The 20,391-nt window shown below is 37.7% G+C and overlaps 1 protein-coding gene and 1 long non-coding RNA gene across 3 annotated transcripts; both read right to left on the reverse strand.

Moving 5' to 3' along the window:
* Positions 1 to 242: 242 nt before the first annotated feature.
* On the reverse strand, positions 243 to 5,680 carry etaa1b (ETAA1 activator of ATR kinase b). 2 transcript variants are annotated; one of them, XM_042009596.1, is made up of 6 exons: positions 5,366 to 5,680; positions 4,293 to 4,412; positions 3,858 to 3,922; positions 3,600 to 3,709; positions 2,046 to 3,445; positions 243 to 1,264 (listed from the first exon to the last, which is right to left on the reverse strand). In XM_042009596.1, exons 1-6 carry the CDS (start codon positions 5,553 to 5,555, stop codon positions 1,149 to 1,151), a joined length of 2,001 nt encoding a protein of 666 aa, XP_041865530.1. In that variant the 5' UTR covers positions 5,556 to 5,680; the 3' UTR covers positions 243 to 1,148. The 2 variants fall into 2 exon arrangements, with proteins under 2 accessions (XP_041865530.1, XP_041865529.1); XM_042009595.1 differs by having other exon boundaries at positions 4,293 to 4,408; positions 5,332 to 5,680.
* Positions 5,681 to 8,271: 2,591 nt separating this feature from the next.
* Positions 8,272 to 18,774, reverse strand: LOC121655910. The gene is made up of 3 exons (XR_006013333.1): positions 18,552 to 18,774; positions 18,191 to 18,196; positions 8,272 to 8,281 (listed from the first exon to the last, which is right to left on the reverse strand). It is a non-coding gene; the product is annotated as an uncharacterized LOC121655910 (long non-coding RNA).
* Between the last annotated feature and the right edge of the window lie 1,617 nt (positions 18,775 to 20,391).

The following is a 20,391-nucleotide window of genomic DNA, read 5'->3' on the forward strand; positions in this document are numbered from 1 at the left end:
ATGTATTTAGAAGTATTATAATTAGTTAACTATGAAAGTGTGTGTGTGGACAGCTGTACATGAAACTGTTCTGACTGGAGGAACAAGTACCATCACATCTAATAAAAACAACAAAGTGGACTCAAATTTCTTAGAGTTATAATTAAATGTGAGGATGTTGATTTAATTCCATCCTGTCTAAAATAAATAAAATAACACATTACTATTGTTGTGTTTTAACATAAGCTTTTTATTGCATTTTTGAAAAGTGCATTACAAAAAAAGAAAAAAACAGCCGTAATAGAGGACAAAAAAAAATGTTTTTGAGCTTTGGTTCTGATCTGTGCAAAATTGAAATAAAAAACTGCAACATGCACAAATAAAGTGGATCATCGACACAAAGAACAGACAAATCTGGATAATCGAGAAGCCATTTTCCAAAGTTTAGTTTGGGCCCCAAAAAGAAAAAAACCTTTGTGAGATTGTGTAAAAGAACTGTTTCATATTCAACGTGCGGTGAAGTCGTCCTGGTTTTAATACTGAATTAAGAAGGTTGACATGTTTTTAGGTATAAATCAAAAATCATTTTTAGGCACTTCAAGTCAGCTGTCTTATCAGACAGATAAGGTTAAGAACACAGTCACTATCAGTGTAAACTAAAACGTAATTGGCGGACAGTGACGAGCCTGTTTCTATTTCTTTTAGTCTAAAGAAATACTGCTGTGAGAGAACTGTTTACTTTTAAAGACAATCAAAAAGAAACTACCCAAAGTGGGCACAGAGGGCTGAAATGAAAACCCTATAAAACAAACAAAAAAATGTGCCCAACGTTAGCATAAATTTTTTTCCCTCAACTCAAAGGATGTGAACTACTTTTCAACAGTTAGAAAAAAAAAATCTAGTATTTAAAGTGGTCTTAGCACCAGATCTGATAGTTGCAACAAACCATGCTTTAAAATCTCTTTTCATGGTTTCCTAATCAGCAGCACTTCTGACAGATATTTACTTTCCCTTACCAGGCGTTACTCTCTTTAGATGCAGCAAGCAAAGCAAACGCTTGTAATCCTTGATATCATCCTTAAAATCTTTTGATGAGGAGATGAGTGAACAGCAGGTATGGGAATAATTGGTAAAGGCTTGTCTTGGTGAAACAAGTTGCAGCACTTCTTTCAGGGTGGTTTTGAGGCATTCTGCAATCGCAGGCGCCTCCTGGCCAAAGCTTCTTGTTTCTTCCTCTCGATATCGGCTGCAGAGCACTTCCCTGTCATCTGGCTTGTAACAAACACTAGAAAAGGGAAAAAAAGGAAAGCAAGTCAAAATAAAAGTAAACACTGAGTTTGTTGTAAACTATCAAGACTCAAGGGGGACTAGCACTGCACAGCACTTTTTTTTTATTTTTTATGTAAAGCTGATTATGCTTATGGAAGCACAAAAAATGTAATCAGCCTATAAGGGAAGGATGCTTCACATGCACATCTATGAAGTCAAACTGCAAAGATACATTACATTAGAACACAAATATTTGACTAAAAGAGGAAAAAAAAAGCACTGAACATCATCCTAATTGAGGTGCCTCAACTGTAGTTGTTTGCATATTTGAACTAATATAGCATTTCTCATGTTTTTTGTCCAGCTTATTTCTGTTGTTTTAAGAAATGTGAGAACTGTTCTTAAAGCTAGTCTTTTATGTGTGAACACTCAAGTTAAAAGCATGCAATTTACAGTATGTGTATATTATTATATTTTTGAGTAGATTACTCTTTTTTAAGATTAGAGCAAGCAGTCCTGAATCAGTGTTGGATTTCATTTAGAGACAGAAGTTCTCCAAGAGGACTGGAACAATTTACTTTACTAAAACCTTAAATATCTGAGCAGAAGATTAAAGAAATGGTCCAATTTTTAACTATGATTCACATGAAATCCAGTCATAAACAGATGAAAACCTTTTGTGACATCAGTTTGGAAAGATTTCTCTTTAAAAACCCTAACCCTTTGCACAGTGCTCCATATGCAGAGTAATTCTTTAATACAGTCCAGGTTCTAACGTCCAAACGTAGACTACTTACCTTTATTGCTTATGATTGCCGAGTCTGATACGTTTCTCTTGAAAGCTGGATGATGGGACTTGGAGTTCTGTGGTGCTCTGGCCATGAGAAGTTTCATATCCACATTAGTATTTCCAGACTGGAAAGTTCCAGAGGAATCCCTACAGTGGCTAAATGTGCCCAGACTTGTGTGGCTTCCTGGGAAGCTCTGAGACATCCCTGATTTGTTGTTGGCACTTTTCATAGGAATGTTCCATCCTTGGTAGTTCACAGCTTCACAGCTAGTCTCTGGTAATGACTTAGAACGAACAAAAGCACACGCAGACTCCCTGTTGGTATGGGCCTTCATGGACTGGGCCATGTCGATTTGCAGAGGATCTGATGTTCTCTTTTGTCTGTCCATGGCAATATTTTGTTTTTCTTGGCAGTTGCTGGGATTCACTTGCTGTGGCTGACTGTTGGAGATCTTCTCCATGCTGTCACACACCTGGTAGAGAAGAGCATCATCACCCCAATCATCCCACAAACTATCAGAAATATCTTTAACAGAAGGTTCCTTTAAATAACCAATATGATCATTGTTGGCTTTGTCAGGTTTGAGAGTTGAGTCTGTCTTTGTGGTAGCAGACTTCTGGTGAGTCATATTTGATTTGGGTTCAATCTTAGTGTAGCTGAACTTTGAAACATCTTTGGCCATCTTGGGCTGGAAGTGAGGGTTGGGCTCCAGCTTGAAAGTGCTTCGGTTGGTAGCCTTTGGTTTGGGACACAGTTCCTGAAGAGCTCTGCAGCTCATCTTACAGTGTGAGCCAGAAGGCTGATGTGCAGAAGCTTTATTTGTAGTTGGCTTGCAAACAGAGGTGAACTGGGTAGCATTTGTCTTAGTGTCAGGCTGAAATGTGGTCTTAGGTTTGGCATCAAGTTGCTCATTGGGATTCTGGGTTATCGCCAAGACAAAGGGATCATTGAGTAAGTCATCATTCTCCCAGTCATCATCAAAGTCATCACAACTGTTTGTATTGTAAATGCGAGTTCCTTTCTGCTCTGAGGGATGTGCAGCTGATTCACATTTGTCAGCTGACTTGAACTCTGACTGTTGGCGTTCAGCTAAAGCTGAGGTCACAGCTAGGTCTTTAATTTCTTGTGAACAGGCAGAGGCCTCGCTCAAGTTGCCGCTGACTCGCTGAGTGGAGCAGTCAAACAGAGCGTGCAGCTCTGCTTCCACTTGATCTGACGAGGACGGACACTTTAGATCCTTCACGTGACTAGGGACTGATGAATCTGTCAGTTTAGCTTCAGAGGTGTACACACGTTCATTCAAGTTATTGTTGACAGCATTCAGCCGTTCTGATGACTCCTGGTCTTGCTGCATGTTTTCATCAAACTGTTTGGCCAGTTTCATGAGGTCATCCACACTACTCTGTCTACAGAGTTAGAAAAAAAATCATCAAGACAAAGAAGAATTTGATTATACAAGTAAAATAATCTATTTAGCTTGCAAACTGTGCATATGAATGTGGAAAAAAACCAACAGAACTACAGTCAAGAGTTATGCAGGTCAATAGATTTGTTACAGACCGAGAGGATCTCTTTTTGACTCTTGGCTTCGGAATCTCGGGTGTACAGGGAATGGCGCTGTCATTGATCCACTGCAGTAAAGAACATTCCTTCCCTTTTGATTTCATATTCTACAAAATGACACAGTGAGGAAGTTGTTAAAAAAAAAAAAAAAAAAAGAAAAAGAAAACCAATAATATGGACAGTCCATCTAAACATACAGGGAAAAAAGCCCCTTTATTCAGGTGGTGAACTGAATATTTAAGAAGTTGACCTGACCTTTGGAGCAATGCGGTTGACAATATCTGATATTTCGACAACTCTGGTGTTCCAGTGTCCCAACCCTAAAAAAAAATAAAATTAAATAAAAAAAAAAATAATAAAAAAAAAAAAGGGGGGGGGGGGGGATGCTAAAATATTACTACCAAAATACATAATAAATATGAGATAAGCTGTACAATGACCTTTCCATGTTGTACAAATGTAAATCAACAAGCAAAATTGTGAACTTGTCATTCAGATGAAACAGCCAGTTTGTACAGACAACGGTGCAGTGGTCCTTTATGGGGCTACAGATGGAAATTAGCACCTTGCTAAACCTGATATATTTATGACAGTACTGTACGCTCACTAATAAGCACTGTCGCCTTTAAATAAATGATTAAACCAAATGAAAAAGTAGTTTCAGCGTCTGGATATCAGTGTGTTGTTTACCTGCTTGTGTGGGAGATGTGGAATCCCAGAAAATATCTTGTGAAGCTTCTCCGTCTCCCGGAGAATCCCCGTGATTGAATCCGGGGTATCTGCCGCCTCTGTGCCTCGGACTCCGCGCATCTGTGTAAAAAGTTGTAAAATGTCATAGCAGAGTTTGAAACACTGTGAGGCTTTTATGACCTAAATAATGCTACTTTTTTTACATAAGTTGCCACAGAAAAGCTTTTCTAAAATTTGTCATTGCATATTTTTTTGTCTGTTTTCTATTTATTGAGTTAAAATGATGCAAAATTACATTTGTCTGTATGGGGAAAAGAAAACTAATGTGCCCCTTTCTGTAGCAATAACTGCAACTAAAAATTTCCATCAACTGTTATCATTTCTGCATCTCAGCCCAATTTTGGTCCACTGATCTGTACAGAATAACTTAAACTCTGGGATGATGGAGGGTTTCTTTAAATGGGCTTCTTCCTTCAGGTCTTTTCATGGCCCTTTTTATTTAATGAAAGTCAAAACAATGCAAAACTCAATCAATAAATGTTATTTTTTTCCCCACCACTCTTTGAGCTTTTGTATTGCTCCATGCACTTGCTTAAGTTAACAGACATGCTGATCTTTTACTCCAAAAATCTACTGGGTTTCACAGTTTATGGCTCCTCGCTGTCCCCAAACCATGAAATTAATATATTGTTCACAGATTTGATGAGATTCTCTAGCTGAAATGCATAAGAACGTGTCTGTCTGTAAACTAACATTTATTAATGAAATCGATTTTATTTTATTTTATTGCCTCACCTGTCTACAATACTGTCATTTAGATTAAAAGCACCCAATTCTAATATCATAGACAAGTTAAATCGTGTATGCTTGTCTTTGTTTCAATTGAAAGTTAGATCATAAAGTAGACGTAAAGAACGGAGGTAGCGTGTTGTCACCGTCTGCGGTTTGTTTTGTTCACCCAGTGGTCGCTTACACTCCTCCAAGTCTGCAAACAGTCAGCCGCCATGCAATCAATGAATCAGCTTACAGGTAAAACTACACATCTGTCACTCTAAACTCATCTGCAGCCTCACCGTTACACATGGGTGATGTCGTTGTGTCAGGCATCCGTTGTCCCGTTTTTCTGCTCTGTGTTTTGTTATAGGAGATATTGGAAACGTTCCTCCACAGTTCAGAGAACTCAGGGCTGCCAGCAGTAGCATGTGTCCTCCGTTCTGACATGATTCCTCCGACCCGCAGAAACCGCGCAGCTTCCACTAACATAACATTTCTAACAATCTCTCATGGCTCAATGCTTAAAACGGCACGGATATCGAATTATATTCACGAGTCTTTTGTAGTGTTTATGCCTGTTGTTCACTTATTTGAAACAAACCGCCATGTTTACATGTGACGTCAGAATCTACGGATGCCGGGTAGGTTTTTGTTGCAGTTCCACTGCAGAGAAAACGTAACGCTCATGTTCAAGCTTTTGGTCTTTAATGATCATTAGATCATGATTTTATTATATATAAATACCTGACAGAATCAGCAACAGTTAGTTTTTCCCATTTATTTAATGACTTATTGTTACATTTAGTAACAAAATTGTATTGTTACATGACTAAATATTAACACTTATATAAGAGAAACAGGCCTTTGTTTTGAATAGAAATTTCTATTTAATTAGATATCACTATTTCTTATTGAAAAACTAAGTGTTAAAAGCTGTTTTACGATACCTTTAGTTTAAAAAATGGTTTACTTATACTTAAATACCCATCATTCATGATATAATTAATGTAGCATGACTCTTTTTACATTAATTTAAATTTCAGCTAAAAGTTGAATATCCTTATTTTTTGTGAGTAATATATGTATTCCATATCCATTCATTTTCTGTATCGTTTAGTCTAATTCAGGGTTACAGGGACGCTGGAGCCTATCCCAGCAATTAGCAGGAGAGACAGCGTACACCCTGGACAGGTCCAGTCCATAGCAGGGCCAACACAGTAAGACAAACAACTACTCATGCTCATATTCACTCCTATATGGAGAATTTAGACATTAACACTACCATAATACTTCAAAACAATAAGTTAGTGTAAGCAACAAGAAAATTGGAGCAACAAACTCATTTTGAATTTCATGAATTGCAGACATTAAAATGAAAGCAAGATCTTTTTTGAATGTTTGCCTAGTGATAATAATTAAGGTCCTAGTTATAATAAGCAGAATTACTAAGTTAATTAAGGGCTGAGCTCTGAGTTTTCAGTGTCACGAGGATTGTTCACCCCTCATAGGGGTGTATCACGATGGTAGTCTATTTTCTCTACTGTCTGAGAATAGAACTGTTCTGTCTGACTTTTATAGAGAAGCATCATCAGACATATCTAAGCATGTTTAAATGAATGTAGAAAATGAGTTTAGATGTCAACAATAAATCTAGTGACTGCTTTGAATTGCTGTTTGAATAACTTTTCTGTTTGTTCTTTGTTTGGTGCAAAGAACGTTGAAAACAGCCAGCCTTGTGTGACAGAATGAAACCGAAACTGCATCACATACCTCAAAAATACATCTGCAACACATTAATTTAATACAAACAAGAAATTGTCAGATCTACTTATCTTTTAATATTAAGACATTGACATTTTTATGCTTACTCTACCTACTCAGAGAGCAGTTTTGGGGGGTTTTATTTGGGCAACTTTCCTTTCTCATTAGGCTGCTGACTGTGTTCCTCTAAGTCTGCTATGAATATTAGAATCATCATACAAGATTGGGATCACAGTGTGTCTTTTAAAAAATGTAGAAATACGTGAATACATATTGCGACCACTCATCTGATGTCAACATTTCCTTTTCCACATGAAAGACAAGAAAACCTTGCTTAACATACTGTTTATTACCAGCAGCATGAGACCACTTGGCTTGGTCTCAATTGTCAGGGTTAGATGAGCCAGATAACTTAAAACTATCCTGGATATTTAGCCCTAATCCCACCAGGTCTGATGTTTGTTTTTAAATAAAGTAATTTTCAGGGACTGCATGCATATCTTGATATAAACTCATCGTTCTTCCCAGTTGTTATTATGTGAAACATGTGGGAACAGCTCCTAAAACTTGGTGTTTTGCAACTCTTAGTTATCCTCCTATAAACACTGGTGTGGATTATCCTCCACTGGGTTGTCAGATTTTTGCAGTTTTTTTCAATAATAACCAGATATGGTCAGTGCATGGTATTTAACAGAGACAGTATGAAGTTATAACTTTTCCTCAGCTGCATACCATCAGTGTTTTTATTATAATCTTACACTAAACTGAGATGGGTCATTGCACCAGTACATGTTAATATATCAGAAACACACAAATAATAATGGAAAGAGATCTACAATTTTATTACATCTTCGATTCCTTTGCTGACAAATTTTGATGTGATCAAAACCTAAAAAGAGAATCAATCTAATTGACATTTTTTTCAGTTCTAGTTGGGTCTTCTTTTTGTTCTCAGTTGCTCAAATATATTAAATAAATCCTGCAAAATAAAGACAAAAAGACTCAGAAATGTCTTTTGCTTCCAAAATCTCTCCCAAGACCTGACTGATGACAAGTAAAAACACTCTGCTTGAAAGGAAAACTTATGTAATATCCTCAAGATTACATCTAGTCCTCCCCTTTCACTGAGAAATAGTGAAGCCATGAATATGCATATCACTTTGATTTCAAAAGCTTCACAGCTTCATGGAACAATCCTCTCTCAGTGGGTGTTTGATGCTTAAAGTTTGCTAATCACATTTATGCAAGCTGGATATTGGATCATAATTGGCTTCCAAAGCAAGCTTCCATAATACTGTCTATCCTCAGATCATTCCGGCTACGTCTTGTTGGGCTGAGTGCAGAGAATTTCCAATGTCTAAGTAAAGTAGCCATAATAAGATCGCACTTTTGAGTGGAAAAAGATGTTTAAACCTCACGATGTAAACTCTTAAAGGTAACAAACATGAAGCCTGCTGAGCTTGATTAAGCCAAGAAACTTTTCACAACTTGTCTGAAGCAAAAACCCTCTATCCAAAAGGTCGAAAAGTTAGAGAAAATCTTCATTTTGAGCACTTTGGATGTGTTTTATATGACATTATGTTATTGAGCCAAGGTGGCCGATGGGTCATTAACTCATCTTTTGTTTGAGATTGTAAGGGAGTAAACTTTTGCGTCAATGCCAAATAAATTAGCACGTTTTATTTTTTGTCAAGTGGGACAAAAATGAGTTCAGAGTTGTTGTAGATGAACTTGAACTCAGCTTGGATTTGTCATAATTGTGAATTTCTTTTCCTCATATTGTACGTTTACATTTAGGTCAGTTCTTTCTTTCTTTCTTTCTTTCTTTCTTTCTTTCTTTATTTCTTCCACTATTTCAGACATTTTACCATTTCATTTGATGCATATAGTCATACACATACACACTAAGCAAACCTCTTACACAGTTTTTTGGTTAATTTTCTGACTTGTTTTAGGTTTCGGGGGTACTGAGGCATATTTAGAATTATTTTTAGTTATTTGATCTGTAAGCATGCTGCCTTTTCCATGTGTATTTCAATGTCAGATAAGTAATTACTTTAGTGGAATCAGGTTAGTGTAATAGAAGTTGATTTTTCCAGTTGAGTCATTGAGTTGTTGGAACTTGTCCACCTTTTTTGCTATCATCATCATCGTCTCATCTCTACAAGCTGAGAAAAGCAGCTACATGATGAATGACCCTGTTATTTCCTTAATAATGTCACGAATGTGCATTCACACATGTGCATGCATAGACACACACACTCTATTTGGAGAATCTACAGAACACTCATAACATATTTGCTCAGGAGTGACATATTATATTTATAGATAAGTTGAAAACTAACACATTTGTGAAAGGAAAACAAACTTTTGACAGGAACTATTGGAAGTTTATAGATTTTAAAGGTACTTAATGATGCTGAGACATCCATTACATTTCTTCTAAGACAAAAAAACCACATCAAAATAATTTTTTTGTGGAACAAAAGAAAGAAAATGCTTTTCAATCAGCCTGTTATTACCATTTTGCATTTACTCAGGTTTGACCTAACGTGATAGATTTAATCCTGATTTAATCTTCCTAACCTATGGTAGGACTAATTAATTGAGCATCTATCTGTCTTGGGGAGGCTTTAATGGTTACCTTCAACAAATAGTCTAAACAGAGAATAATGGCGGATTCTTCAATTCTGCAGAGCAATTTCCAGGATAAAGCACTAGATGGTGCTTGTATACCTCCTTGCTGTTTTGTATGTGTGTTTCATTATCTTTGTGTGTGTGGCGTGTGAGGGGTGTGTTAAAGAAAAACCGGTAAGGAAAGTCACTGCAGACTGGACACAGATTTTTTGAAAAACTGTTTCTCTGACACAATGTGCTGCTGGAGCTATATTTTGCAATAGACAACAGAGACATAGACACACAGACAAGCTGCAGTGAATTACCATGCTTGATTATACATGATTCTGCTTTGATTGTTTTCATTTGGAAGCAGTTTATCAGTATAGTGAAATTGGGAAGCCAATCAAATGTGCTTCTTTGATTGAATGCCAGAAACTATTTTGAACAAATGACCTGTAGTTGGAACTTTGACTTAGTATAATTCTTGTTTCATCAAAACATCAGCTGATATTTAGGCTCCTAGAATGATAAGATGAACAGGGGGTGAAGAGGTGGGAGGGAAGCAGGACCCCTCACTATTCCAAAATATTTCAGTTACATTGATGTGAAACAAAGAAAAGTTCTTTTTTTTTTCTTTTACGTTTCAGGGCACAACAAGCTAAAAAGACCAAATGGCTCATTTTTGTCTGTTAAGGAACTGCTTGTAACACTGACATTTCTTAAAAACTCCTTTCTTCTCTCGTCAACTTCTTTCTTTGGAGAAATGTCTAGTTTGATGCCTTACACTCTGAACAGCACACTCATGCCTATAGGCCATTGTCATGTTAGTGGTGTAGCTGCTGTCAATGTTAAAGAGGTTAACTGGAACCGCCAGTATGGATGTAACAGTGATTTAATAAACAGTTATCTACATTTCATGCCTTCCCTTAATGCATTCAGCTAATCTTGGGGGTATCCCCATTGCTCTGTCAAGCGAGCTGTGTCATATCACGCTGCAACAAAAATCCACACCCGGGGGGCGCGGTCTCCTGCCCCGTCTAAAAGTCACCGTAACACCCTCTGTCACACTGAATGTTAGCATTTCTCACAAGTGATAGTTAGACCACAGAATAAAGGGCATGGATGTGTCAGTTTGAATTTAAATATGAGCCATCAGACTGCCTTGTGTTTTTTCTGTTATTCCCCTTGCGAGCCATCACCACCAGTGGTAAGGCAGGAAAAAAAGAGCCGAAGGCTGCTCAAGGAGGAGAGCAGAAGAGCCCATCTCTAAGCTTTTCTGATTCCTTCCCAGAAGTCTGTCTCTCCACCTAACTACCTACCCCCTTTTTCTATTTATTGGTTACGCCTGGGTTGTTTAGAGACAATTAAGGAGCTAATTGTGGAGATTTCTGAGGACTGGGTATTTTAGTAAAAAGTAAAGAGCTAATGGCTAATTGCCCAAGCAGCTGCTAGAGTTTATGAAGGAGGAGGGAACATGCCAGGGGATCTACCAGGCGTAGACAGCGATGAGAACAAGGATGTATTTGTGTGTGTATGTGTGTGTGTGTGTACTGTACGTGTGAGGTAGGTGAGGCTCATCATTGCTGTGGATCCCAGGGATGGTTCACTCTGGGTAGCTGCCAGTTGTGTGAGACAAGAAGGTGAACTCAGAAACGTGTCTGTATAAATACTAATCACCACTGATGGCCTCTGGTACTGCATCTCTGAGGAGTCCAGCGTCTTCAGTGTTTGTATGTGAAGGGTATATCCCTATAGCACCCCCCACCCCCAATTCTGCCAGACCCCACCCTTTGGACTTGCAGTGCCTTGTGGATGACAGTTAGCATGTGGTAGAGCTCTCTGAAGTGGAAGGGATCCAGGATGCTCGGTTACTGTGCCAGCTTCCGCAAGCTGGGATTTCACTCATTTCTCAGTGTCTGCCAAAGGCTGGGACTGTGAATGAAAGCATTTGAAACAATGTGCGGTTCTGCATTGTCAGTTTTGCGGGCTTCGGCAGTGGTTAGACGAGGCCTTAGGCGGTTTGGCGCCTCTTTGAAAAGAAACCCAGCAGCCATTTTGGTTACGTGTTAAAAAAGAAGTGCTAAAGGGCATCCAACTGCACTCTCCCAAAGCAGTAGATGGCTGAAATGAAGAAAAAGAAAAGGAGACATGACCAACAAAGCTCTGCTCTTTTCTGTTTTTTATTTACTTGATATTGTTTTGTTTGTTGCTGCCCTGCATGGCTGGTATGATTTTTGTGGTGAAACATTTTTTTCTTTTTTTAAATGCATCATTAGAGCTTAATAATGAGATAAAGTTAAACATTTTCCACTCTTACCATGTTTATCTAAAGAAAAAAAAAACATTTACAGCATCATTAAAACTGACTGTCATATAATCTCTTTCTCGTTATGCAGACAGCAGTGATAAGCTTGGCATCAAGGATGAGGAAAAAAAGAATCTTAGAGTTTAGCATTACCTTAATTTTTAAAAAATTTGTCCTTTTATTAGGATAACCTCCAAAACTTAATATCTGTAATGAAATAACATAATTTTAGTAGATCCAATTAACCTCTGTCTCGACCCCCTGAGGGCTTCACTTAACATAGATTCAACTAAAGGTTGTCTCAATTGCAGCGCTGCCCTAGGTGTTACAGTTTAGGTGCAAGACCTTTTCAGTTACAATCTCCATGTTTGCCATTTATGTGAAATGTATTGCCTTGTGGTAAACTAATCCATATGTGCCTGATTGTATAATATATAGATAGGGCATCAAAGAGGGAGCCATTTCATAGAATTGCGGCAGTTATGAAGAAAGGCTTCAGAAAGAGAGCACAGAGGGGAGGTGCGTCTGCGCTCAGTGCAGTGCAGCAGCAGCCTACTCTGACTGCTCATTTATTCTGTTTATAATAGCAAAGCCGATGATAAATGTCCCGCAGAGTGCACATGTGCTAAAATATTCATCAATTGGAGTCCCCCTAATTTGCAGAGCAGGAAAACCAATAAATTCAAATGTGAGCGGCAGTCATGATATATTTATATGAATATGCAAGACCATGGTCAGGACATTAAGATTAATCTGGCATGTATGCGTTCTTAACCCGTTAACGTCTTGTGTTAGATGGAGATGTGTGAGCGGAAGGTGAGAATGTGGACAAGAAAGTGTGCCGAGCTCAAATGGAGAGTCATGATGGGAGTATAACCACAAGTTCTTTAATTATGTTTCTGAAATTTCAGCTTTAAAGTAAAAATATCTTAATGGTTGCAATGCTCACTGATTAAAGGAAAGTGGGAGACTTCTCCTTCCACTTCATTTTGACTTTCAAAACATATATAACAACGTAAAAATTGGCCCTTAATGTTTTGGTTTTGGAAAACTTACTTAGCCATTCTGATGGCATCAGACCCCAAACCACATGGTTTGAGGTGCAACTTGATTAGCATGTTTTCTTCAAATCAGCAGAAAATTTCTCTCAACTTGGCAGCTTGTACAGTTCATAGATTTTTCCCTTTTTCTCCTGCTTCTATTTTATTTTCCTTAGTTCTCTTTCACACACTGCCCTTTGTTTTGTTCTCTCCTACTATTTTCTTCTTCCTGTGTTTTCTTTTTTTTTTCTCTGTGTGTGTTTTTTCTCACCCTCTCTGCTCAGTTGTGCAAGTGCCTGGAGGAGGAGGAGGGAAAAAGGGAGAAGGGGGGTTTCTCCACACATATACCCTACAGAGTCACCCTCTCCTGGGGTAGGGATGACAGGAAGTCAGCCAGATGGCACAGAGCAGGTCTGCAGCATGTGACCTCCTCTCTGGAGAGCCAGCAAGCAAGGTGAAGAGGAAGGAGGAGCGAGAAGGAGGAGCACGGAGCATACGATTAAGGAAATGAGGTGAGTATATGTAAGAAAGGTGCCAAGCAATTGTATTTTACTGTATTTAAGTATTTGCATTTGTAACACCACTAAGATCAAGAGTTTTCAGATTAAGATTTATGTCACAGCAGAGATCAAATAATTTTTGCAATGTTTTCATTAGTATTTTATTTTTTGCATTCAGCATGCAGCCAGTGGCATTTGCAGTAAACACCCAGTTTTTGCAGTGGTTCTTTGGAAATTAATCTTACTTTTGAAGTATTTTTTGTGAAGCCTCTTGTTCTCCAATTGGCTAGCTAAAGATTTGGGGTTGAATAAGTTTAAATTGTCATGAAGAAATGAACAAATAGTAGCCTTCTGACACTATTAGGTTAGCTTTTACTTTGTTCTACTGAAAAATAAACATGAAGAATGTTTAAACCAAAGCCTGACACTTAAGCTTCGTTTATGCTCCCTTTACATATGTAAATAGATATGTCTGTGTCAAACATCATTGTCCACAATGCATTTTTTACATTGACATGGTTGTTGGGCAGTACATCCATCCATGCTCCTGCAGTTTCCAGATGTAGTTCTTCATTCTCTATGTCTGGGTTTGCATTCCGAAGCTGTTTGAAATCAGAATGAAATATACACATAAAAAATGCATAAGATGGACAGAAGACTCCTTCTGTAGAAGTATTTAATATGGAGCATAAATAAAGAGTCTTTAGCTCTCTGTAACTAAAACTCTGCCAAACTGCTGAAAAACCAACCCATCCTCATCTCAGGGCCAGAAATTCTGCTTCTTTGTCAGGACTGTCTTTACATCTTTTTCTATCCATTTAAGTGCATTTAAAAAAACTATCAGTAAATTAAAGGTTTTTGTTAGCAAAGTTTCTAATGTTTGCATTTAGGACTGTATAAATCAAGAAATGAGTGAAAGAGTGACTGTTTACTGGCACTTTGTGTGGTCAGCAAGACTAGATTAAGTCCACTTACCAAATTGTTTCTGAAAAATGTCTAAGCTAAAAAACAATAAATTAAGATGCAGCCCGTTGCATGTTAAATTTAGATTTGTGAGTGTCAAAGAGCACATTTTACCTTATAATTTATGTCCAAAATTTGCATGTAAAAATGTTGCATGTTAGGCAGTAGTTGATTGACTTTCTGTTTAGGATTTTCGGGCAGGTTTCAAATCACAGTTCTACAATGCAGAAGGACTAAATAGATAAAGCAATCAAAACCTAACCCCAATTAGATTTTAAACCCAATTTTAGCAAATAAATAGTTCTACTCCATTGTGTTAGCCTCCAGCTTGCAACTAGCTTGCTAACTGTTCTGCATAGAAACATATTTATGTTTGCCTGATTTAAAAGCCAAACTAACATGTTTGTTCCACTGTGGTTAAATGACTCTACTTGCACCTACTTACTGGAGTTACTAGAGTAATTTTGTATAGAGCTCACAGCATATCGTGGGGATTTAATTACTGCATATCCACTTAACCCTTGCAACTCTGCTATATCGCCAGCACCCCTGAGTATCATCACTTATGTTGTCAACAATTTCTCAGGAATGGTAGTTTGTAACTCTGGCATACATTTTGATCAATAGCTTATCCTTTAGGTGATCTGTGGAAGTTTTCCAGGCATTTATATCCTGCCCAAGAAGTTTACAATCCAGCAACAAAATGCAGCGTTTAATCAGAAACTCATTAATTCAGTGTTAGGTATCAACACAGTACTGCAGAACCGTTACTTTTGGCAGTGACTAATACTCTAATACATTGCTCTTTAGAGAAAGTAACTAAGTTACCATTACCCTGTGGTGCATTTGTCCATTACTAGCCAAATTACTACATTTTGGCCAGCAGCTGTGAGCTTCTTCCTGTTTACGGCAGTGATGTAGCACAACATGGGCAGTGTTGCAAAGTTAGCATGTTGGGCTTGTTTTGCAGATGCCAAATATTGTCATCCTCAAGTTGAGGCTTCCTCTTCTCACTTTGTAAAGCCTCCAGATTACCTTTGTGAAGCCCTCCTGATTCTGAAGTAACTATTAACTGTAACTAGTTACTTTTTTTTCAGTAATTAGCACAACACTATTCATTCATTCATTTCTATACTTATAACAGCTCACAGTCACGGGGAAGCCCATCCCAGTAGTTAGCGGGCAAGAGACATGGCACACCCAGGACAGGGTCGCCAGTCCATCGCAGGGCCTATTCAGAAACTCTATAAGGTAAATCCACAATGAGAGACACTTTATAACACATTTTTTTTTATTACATTTTTATAATAAAAAAAAAAAAGATTGCTATCACTACTATGTTGCCAAGAAACCCCTATTTTGAGCGTGTTGGTTTTTTGAGGATAAAAGGTAAATACTTAGTATATCATACTGAGCTACAACAAACACCCGGAGGAAAAGTGTAAATATGTAAATAGTTTCTGTTGTGTGTTTGTTTCAGTGCCAAAATTTTTTCTCCTGAAAGCCAAGACTTGAGAGAATGATAGGCAGATTACAAAAGTCTTGGTCGCTGTGTTGTTTCTACAAAATGCTATCAGTAATAAACTGTTTTGTTTCTTTGGTTGGCCTTTATGGTATTAAAACATTCATTTTACATAATTTTAGCCTCATAATCTGACAACTGGGGATGCCCTGAAAAATAATCTCTAAATGTCGACTGTGCTTTAAAGAGTTGAGGTGCTACGTGCATTTTATTATAAAAAAAACCAAAAAAAAACAACAGCCAAAACAGACAGACCAAAAATAGCAAAACATGGCTTAATGTTTCAAGGGTTAAAGAATCAAAGTTTCCAGAGTAAATGAGGTAAATGAATGCTCAGTTGATTTATTTTGTCCAGTTTACTTATACACCACAGAAACTACCAGACTGAGTCCCTCCCATTCAGGTTTGCTCACGCTGCGTTTTAAACAGATGACATGAGAGTTTATGTTGTGCAATATTAGTAACGTATGCCAGGGCTGGAAGGTGATTTAATATCTACTGTGTTTCTGATTTTACATCTAAGAAGTGTGTTTTGGTCAAAACAAGCTCTGCTCCATCCATTAATGTGATTTATATAATCTAAGATGAGATTTGTTAATCAGGGTCTCGAGCAGTATAATTTTGAAACATTTATATTAGTGATTGTGTGAATCACTTATATTTGGCTGTGTGTTAATAATATATTTGTCCTTGATCTGAGAAACTCAGGACATAGGTATATTTATCATGTCATGAAATTATAAAAAAACACAGAAAATATTCGTAATGCAGAAACTTGTGTGTTTGTTTACTTAAAAAAAACTGGCTATAGCACTTTTCAAATAATTATTTTCGCTGCAACAGCTTACACAGATGTGAAGAAATCTTTCTGCTTCCCATTTCTGACATTTAGGAAGCAAATATTCCACAGCTTAAAACATCAAAAATGATCTTGCATCTGTCCAGTTCTGTCAATTCAATCCTGTCCAGAGTCAGTACAGTAAAACTGACAGTTTGACAACCTGAAAAAGCAACAACTTCATTTCACCCAGCTGGAAGTCGCATCCGAAGTTAACAGCTCCACTTCCGTATTGATATCTTCAGTGTGAAAGGGAAAAAATAAATTGACAAATTTCCCCACTTATTATTATTAACATTCCCATACACTCACTGATTTGCTCATCATATTGCACAAAGTTCCATTTCATGCACAAGTCCCAGTCTGCCCATACCAACCATGTTCCCCTCCCTCTGGTCCCCCCTCCTGCCTGGGGTTGCCTTTGATCTAAATTTGGGCTCAGCGGAAGATGTACACAGTCATTTTCATATGGAGGCTTTGAACACACTGATGGAGGGCCCTTTGCTGCTGTGCTCACTTTTATCCTCCGAGCCCCCTTCCCTTGGAACCCTGCGAGCATATGGCGAACACCCCTCACTGGAGTTTCGTACAACAGGAGGGGCCGCCCACTCTTAACATCTCCTATTCCCCAAGTCTTTCCATCACTCCGGGTGTGGAGATGTTGGAAATTGGTAACACCAGTAGAGCCGCAACAGTGATGCTTACAAGACAAAGTTTGTTGTAAGTGGATTTGAGGCTTAAATATCTCAATCAATTAATCAATACTTTCATTTATATAGTACATTTCACAACCAAACGTTTCCAAAGTGCTCCACAAAAATCATTATACCACAAAAAATTTTATAAAATCACGTCATCAAAAATAAAATAAAATAAAATAAAATTAAATTAAATAAAAAAAACAAACAAACAAACAAACAAAAAAAAAACAACCCACGCAGTGTTAAAGACCAAGAAAGAAAAGTGTGTCTTAAGACAAGAGTTAAAACACTCCACAGTGGTGACTGGTGACTAATATGGGGGGGCAAACCGTTCCAGAGTCTGGGGCCGACCACAGAAAAAGCTGGTTTTTAGTCTCATCCTAGGTAGCAGCATTCTGGACTAACTGCAGCTGGGACAGAGTTTTTTGACTGATGCCAGCATAAAACGCATTGCAGTAGTCAAGACAACTTGGAAAAAAGCATGCATAATTTGCTAAAAAAGATTAAAAGATAGAAACGGTTTCACTTTTGATAAAAAACGAAGATGATAAAAACACGATTTTAAAACACCATTGATCTGTTTGTCAAGTTGAAGATCGTTGTCTATGGTGACGCCAGGGTTGGTGACTTTGGGACACATAAAGTTGTTAAAAGGTTCCAGGTCAATCAGAGCTTTACTAAACAAGATAACTTCTGTCTTTTCATTGTTCAGTTTTAAAAGATTCTTTGCTAACCAGGCCCTGACTTCACAAAGACAGTCAAGTATCAAACATAGGAAATATATGAAGTATCAAAAGTGATAAGCCATACCATGTTTTTTTTAAAAAATCCCAAAGTGAAAGGAGATACAGTGCAAACAAGACGGGACCCAGGACAGATCTCTGGGGCACTCCACAGTAAAGCAAGGCATATGAAGAGACGGAGTCCCCCAGCCTGATGGAAAGGACCTACCCAGCAGGTAGGACTCAAACCGCTCCAAGACCCACTGACACTCACATAGTTTCTCAGTGGTGTAAAAGAATTGTGTGGTCGACTGTATCAAAAGCAGCCGTAAGGTCAAAGAGCACTAAAATGGCAGAATTCCAAGAATCAGTGATTAAAGAAAGGTTGTAAGGCTTTAAAAAAGGTTGTAATTGTGCTAAAACACAGTTCTTCAGAATCTTTGATACAAAAGGTAACTTAGAAATGGGCCGATAATTTGAACAAATCGTGGGCTATAAACCCAATTTTTTCAACAGAGGCTCAACAACAGCTTTCTTACAGAAAGCGGGCACAATGCCAGAAACCAAGCTGCTGTTTATGATTTCTCTTATAAAAGAACCATTAGTGTCCCAGACCTCCTTAAAAAAGTGAGAAGGGACCGGGTCTGTTGGACTGGACGAGGGTCTCAGTTTAACAACTGTCCCTGTAAGCTCTGACATTGAAACAGGCTCAAACTGGTTAAAAACAGCCGAGCACTGAGTGGCTACTGAAAGATGCACTGAAGTGGGAGATATATTAGCCCTAATGACAGCTACCTTATCAATAAAATCTGATAATATCTGAGTCTCGGTGAACCACACAATGTGCAGCATAAGATTAAATGTGGTAAATCGATATGCTAAGCTTACTTCCCTCCTCCATTTCCTTTCAATACAGCGCTGTGTAGATAGTCATTCAAGCAAAGCAACAAATAACTAGGTTTCTAATATTATTTGATATTTCAGGGTTAAATATCTTTGATATGAAAATTGCTAACAGGTTTAGCTGATCTGATTTCAGTTTTAGAACATGAAGATCACATTTCTCGCTCTGGTCTTTCGCTTTGCTGAAAGAGAAAGCTCCCCATTGTTTGCTAACACAGAGCTACAGTGTTTTGGTTTCCTCTTCATCAACTGAGTATCCGTCATCTTCTGCCAAAATGTCCGTGAGGAGACAACGACCAAAGCAGATCACCCCGCCGTGGACAAAGAGCTCAGGCTGAATGAATGCCTTTAGAAAAACGATGTTCCCCTGATGCTTGCAGAGGGTTCTGTCTGACATTTGTGTATCTCCAGTAAGAGTTTGTACAGGGACAAAGATTTAACTATCACTACTCACCAAGCAGTTAATTTAAACTGAAATGAACTTTGAAAGAAAAGCTCTTCATTTAGGCTGTTAATGCCAAAAAACAGTTGTAGTCATTTGGAGAAAAAGTTAAAGTTAATCATTTCTTTGTAATTTTCTTGTTAAATTAAAAAAAAGAAAAATCTGTCAACATTTTAACAGTATTTTGGGCTGAAATAAACACCAAAATAAGTGAAATAACAAGACATTTTAACTATAATTAGGCCCTAAAGCAGCTAGACAGTTATTTTACATACTTGCTTTCTTGGAATGAAGATTTTTATCTTCTCATTTTTTTAAATAATTTCCTTATGAGTGCTTTTACACTTTAAGTCTATAAACAAAAATACATGTGTTCTCCTGAAGGGATACAGTACTTATCCCATTACCATTTCTTAAATGTTTACAGCCATTGTCTTCTTTACAGTACAAACACCATGCTGTACAACCGCTGCCAGGCTTGTTTTCATGCTTTTATCTTAAATAGATTCTTTCAAGACTGTTCAGCCCTAGAAACTGGTAATTACCATATATTATCACATCCACAAGCTCCACCACTAGGGCTGCTATGTTTGAGGTAATTATATCACTCCCAAGTTGTCTGTATAATCACTTAACAGAAGATGCAGCCCTGTAGTTGCCAAATCTTTGAGATAAACATCGAAATGTTTAAAGTCTTTCCTCAGGGACACACAAAGGACAAAGTTTTTTGGAATTTACAGGGATCCATAGGAGCTCTTAGGCGTTATTTGTACCAAGTAGCCTGGTGATATTCATGCAATGTTCCAAACCGAAACAAAAAAAAATGCACTTACTTCACAGCAACACAAGGTTTGTATGGAGGAGACAACCATTAATTGTAAAAAGATAATATTTATTAAGTGTTTTTTTTATCTATATATTATTGAGCAATAACAGCTCTTTACAGCACTTTTATATGCTCTGAGTTAAGTTAATAATTATACTTTTACACACATAAAGGAAATGTGGG

The sequence above is a fragment of the Melanotaenia boesemani genome, chromosome 16 (genome assembly GCF_017639745.1).
Source record: "Melanotaenia boesemani isolate fMelBoe1 chromosome 16, fMelBoe1.pri, whole genome shotgun sequence".
Taxonomy (NCBI): domain Eukaryota; kingdom Metazoa; phylum Chordata; class Actinopteri; order Atheriniformes; family Melanotaeniidae; genus Melanotaenia; species Melanotaenia boesemani.

Excerpts from the sequence above, each read along its gene's own strand:
- etaa1b (XM_042009595.1), bottom strand. The coding sequence starts at position 5,555 with ATGTTAGTGGAAGCTGCGCGGTTTCTGCGGGTCGGAGGAATCATGTCA. Across the intron at positions 3,446-3,599 it reads GTCAAAAAGAGATCCTCTCG|ACAGAGTAGTGTGGATGACC; the intron begins GTCTGTAACAAA and ends CTAACTCTGTAG. Across the intron at positions 1,265-2,045 it reads GGCAATCATAAGCAATAAAG|TGTTTGTTACAAGCCAGATG; the intron begins GTAAGTAGTCTA and ends TCCCTTTTCTAG.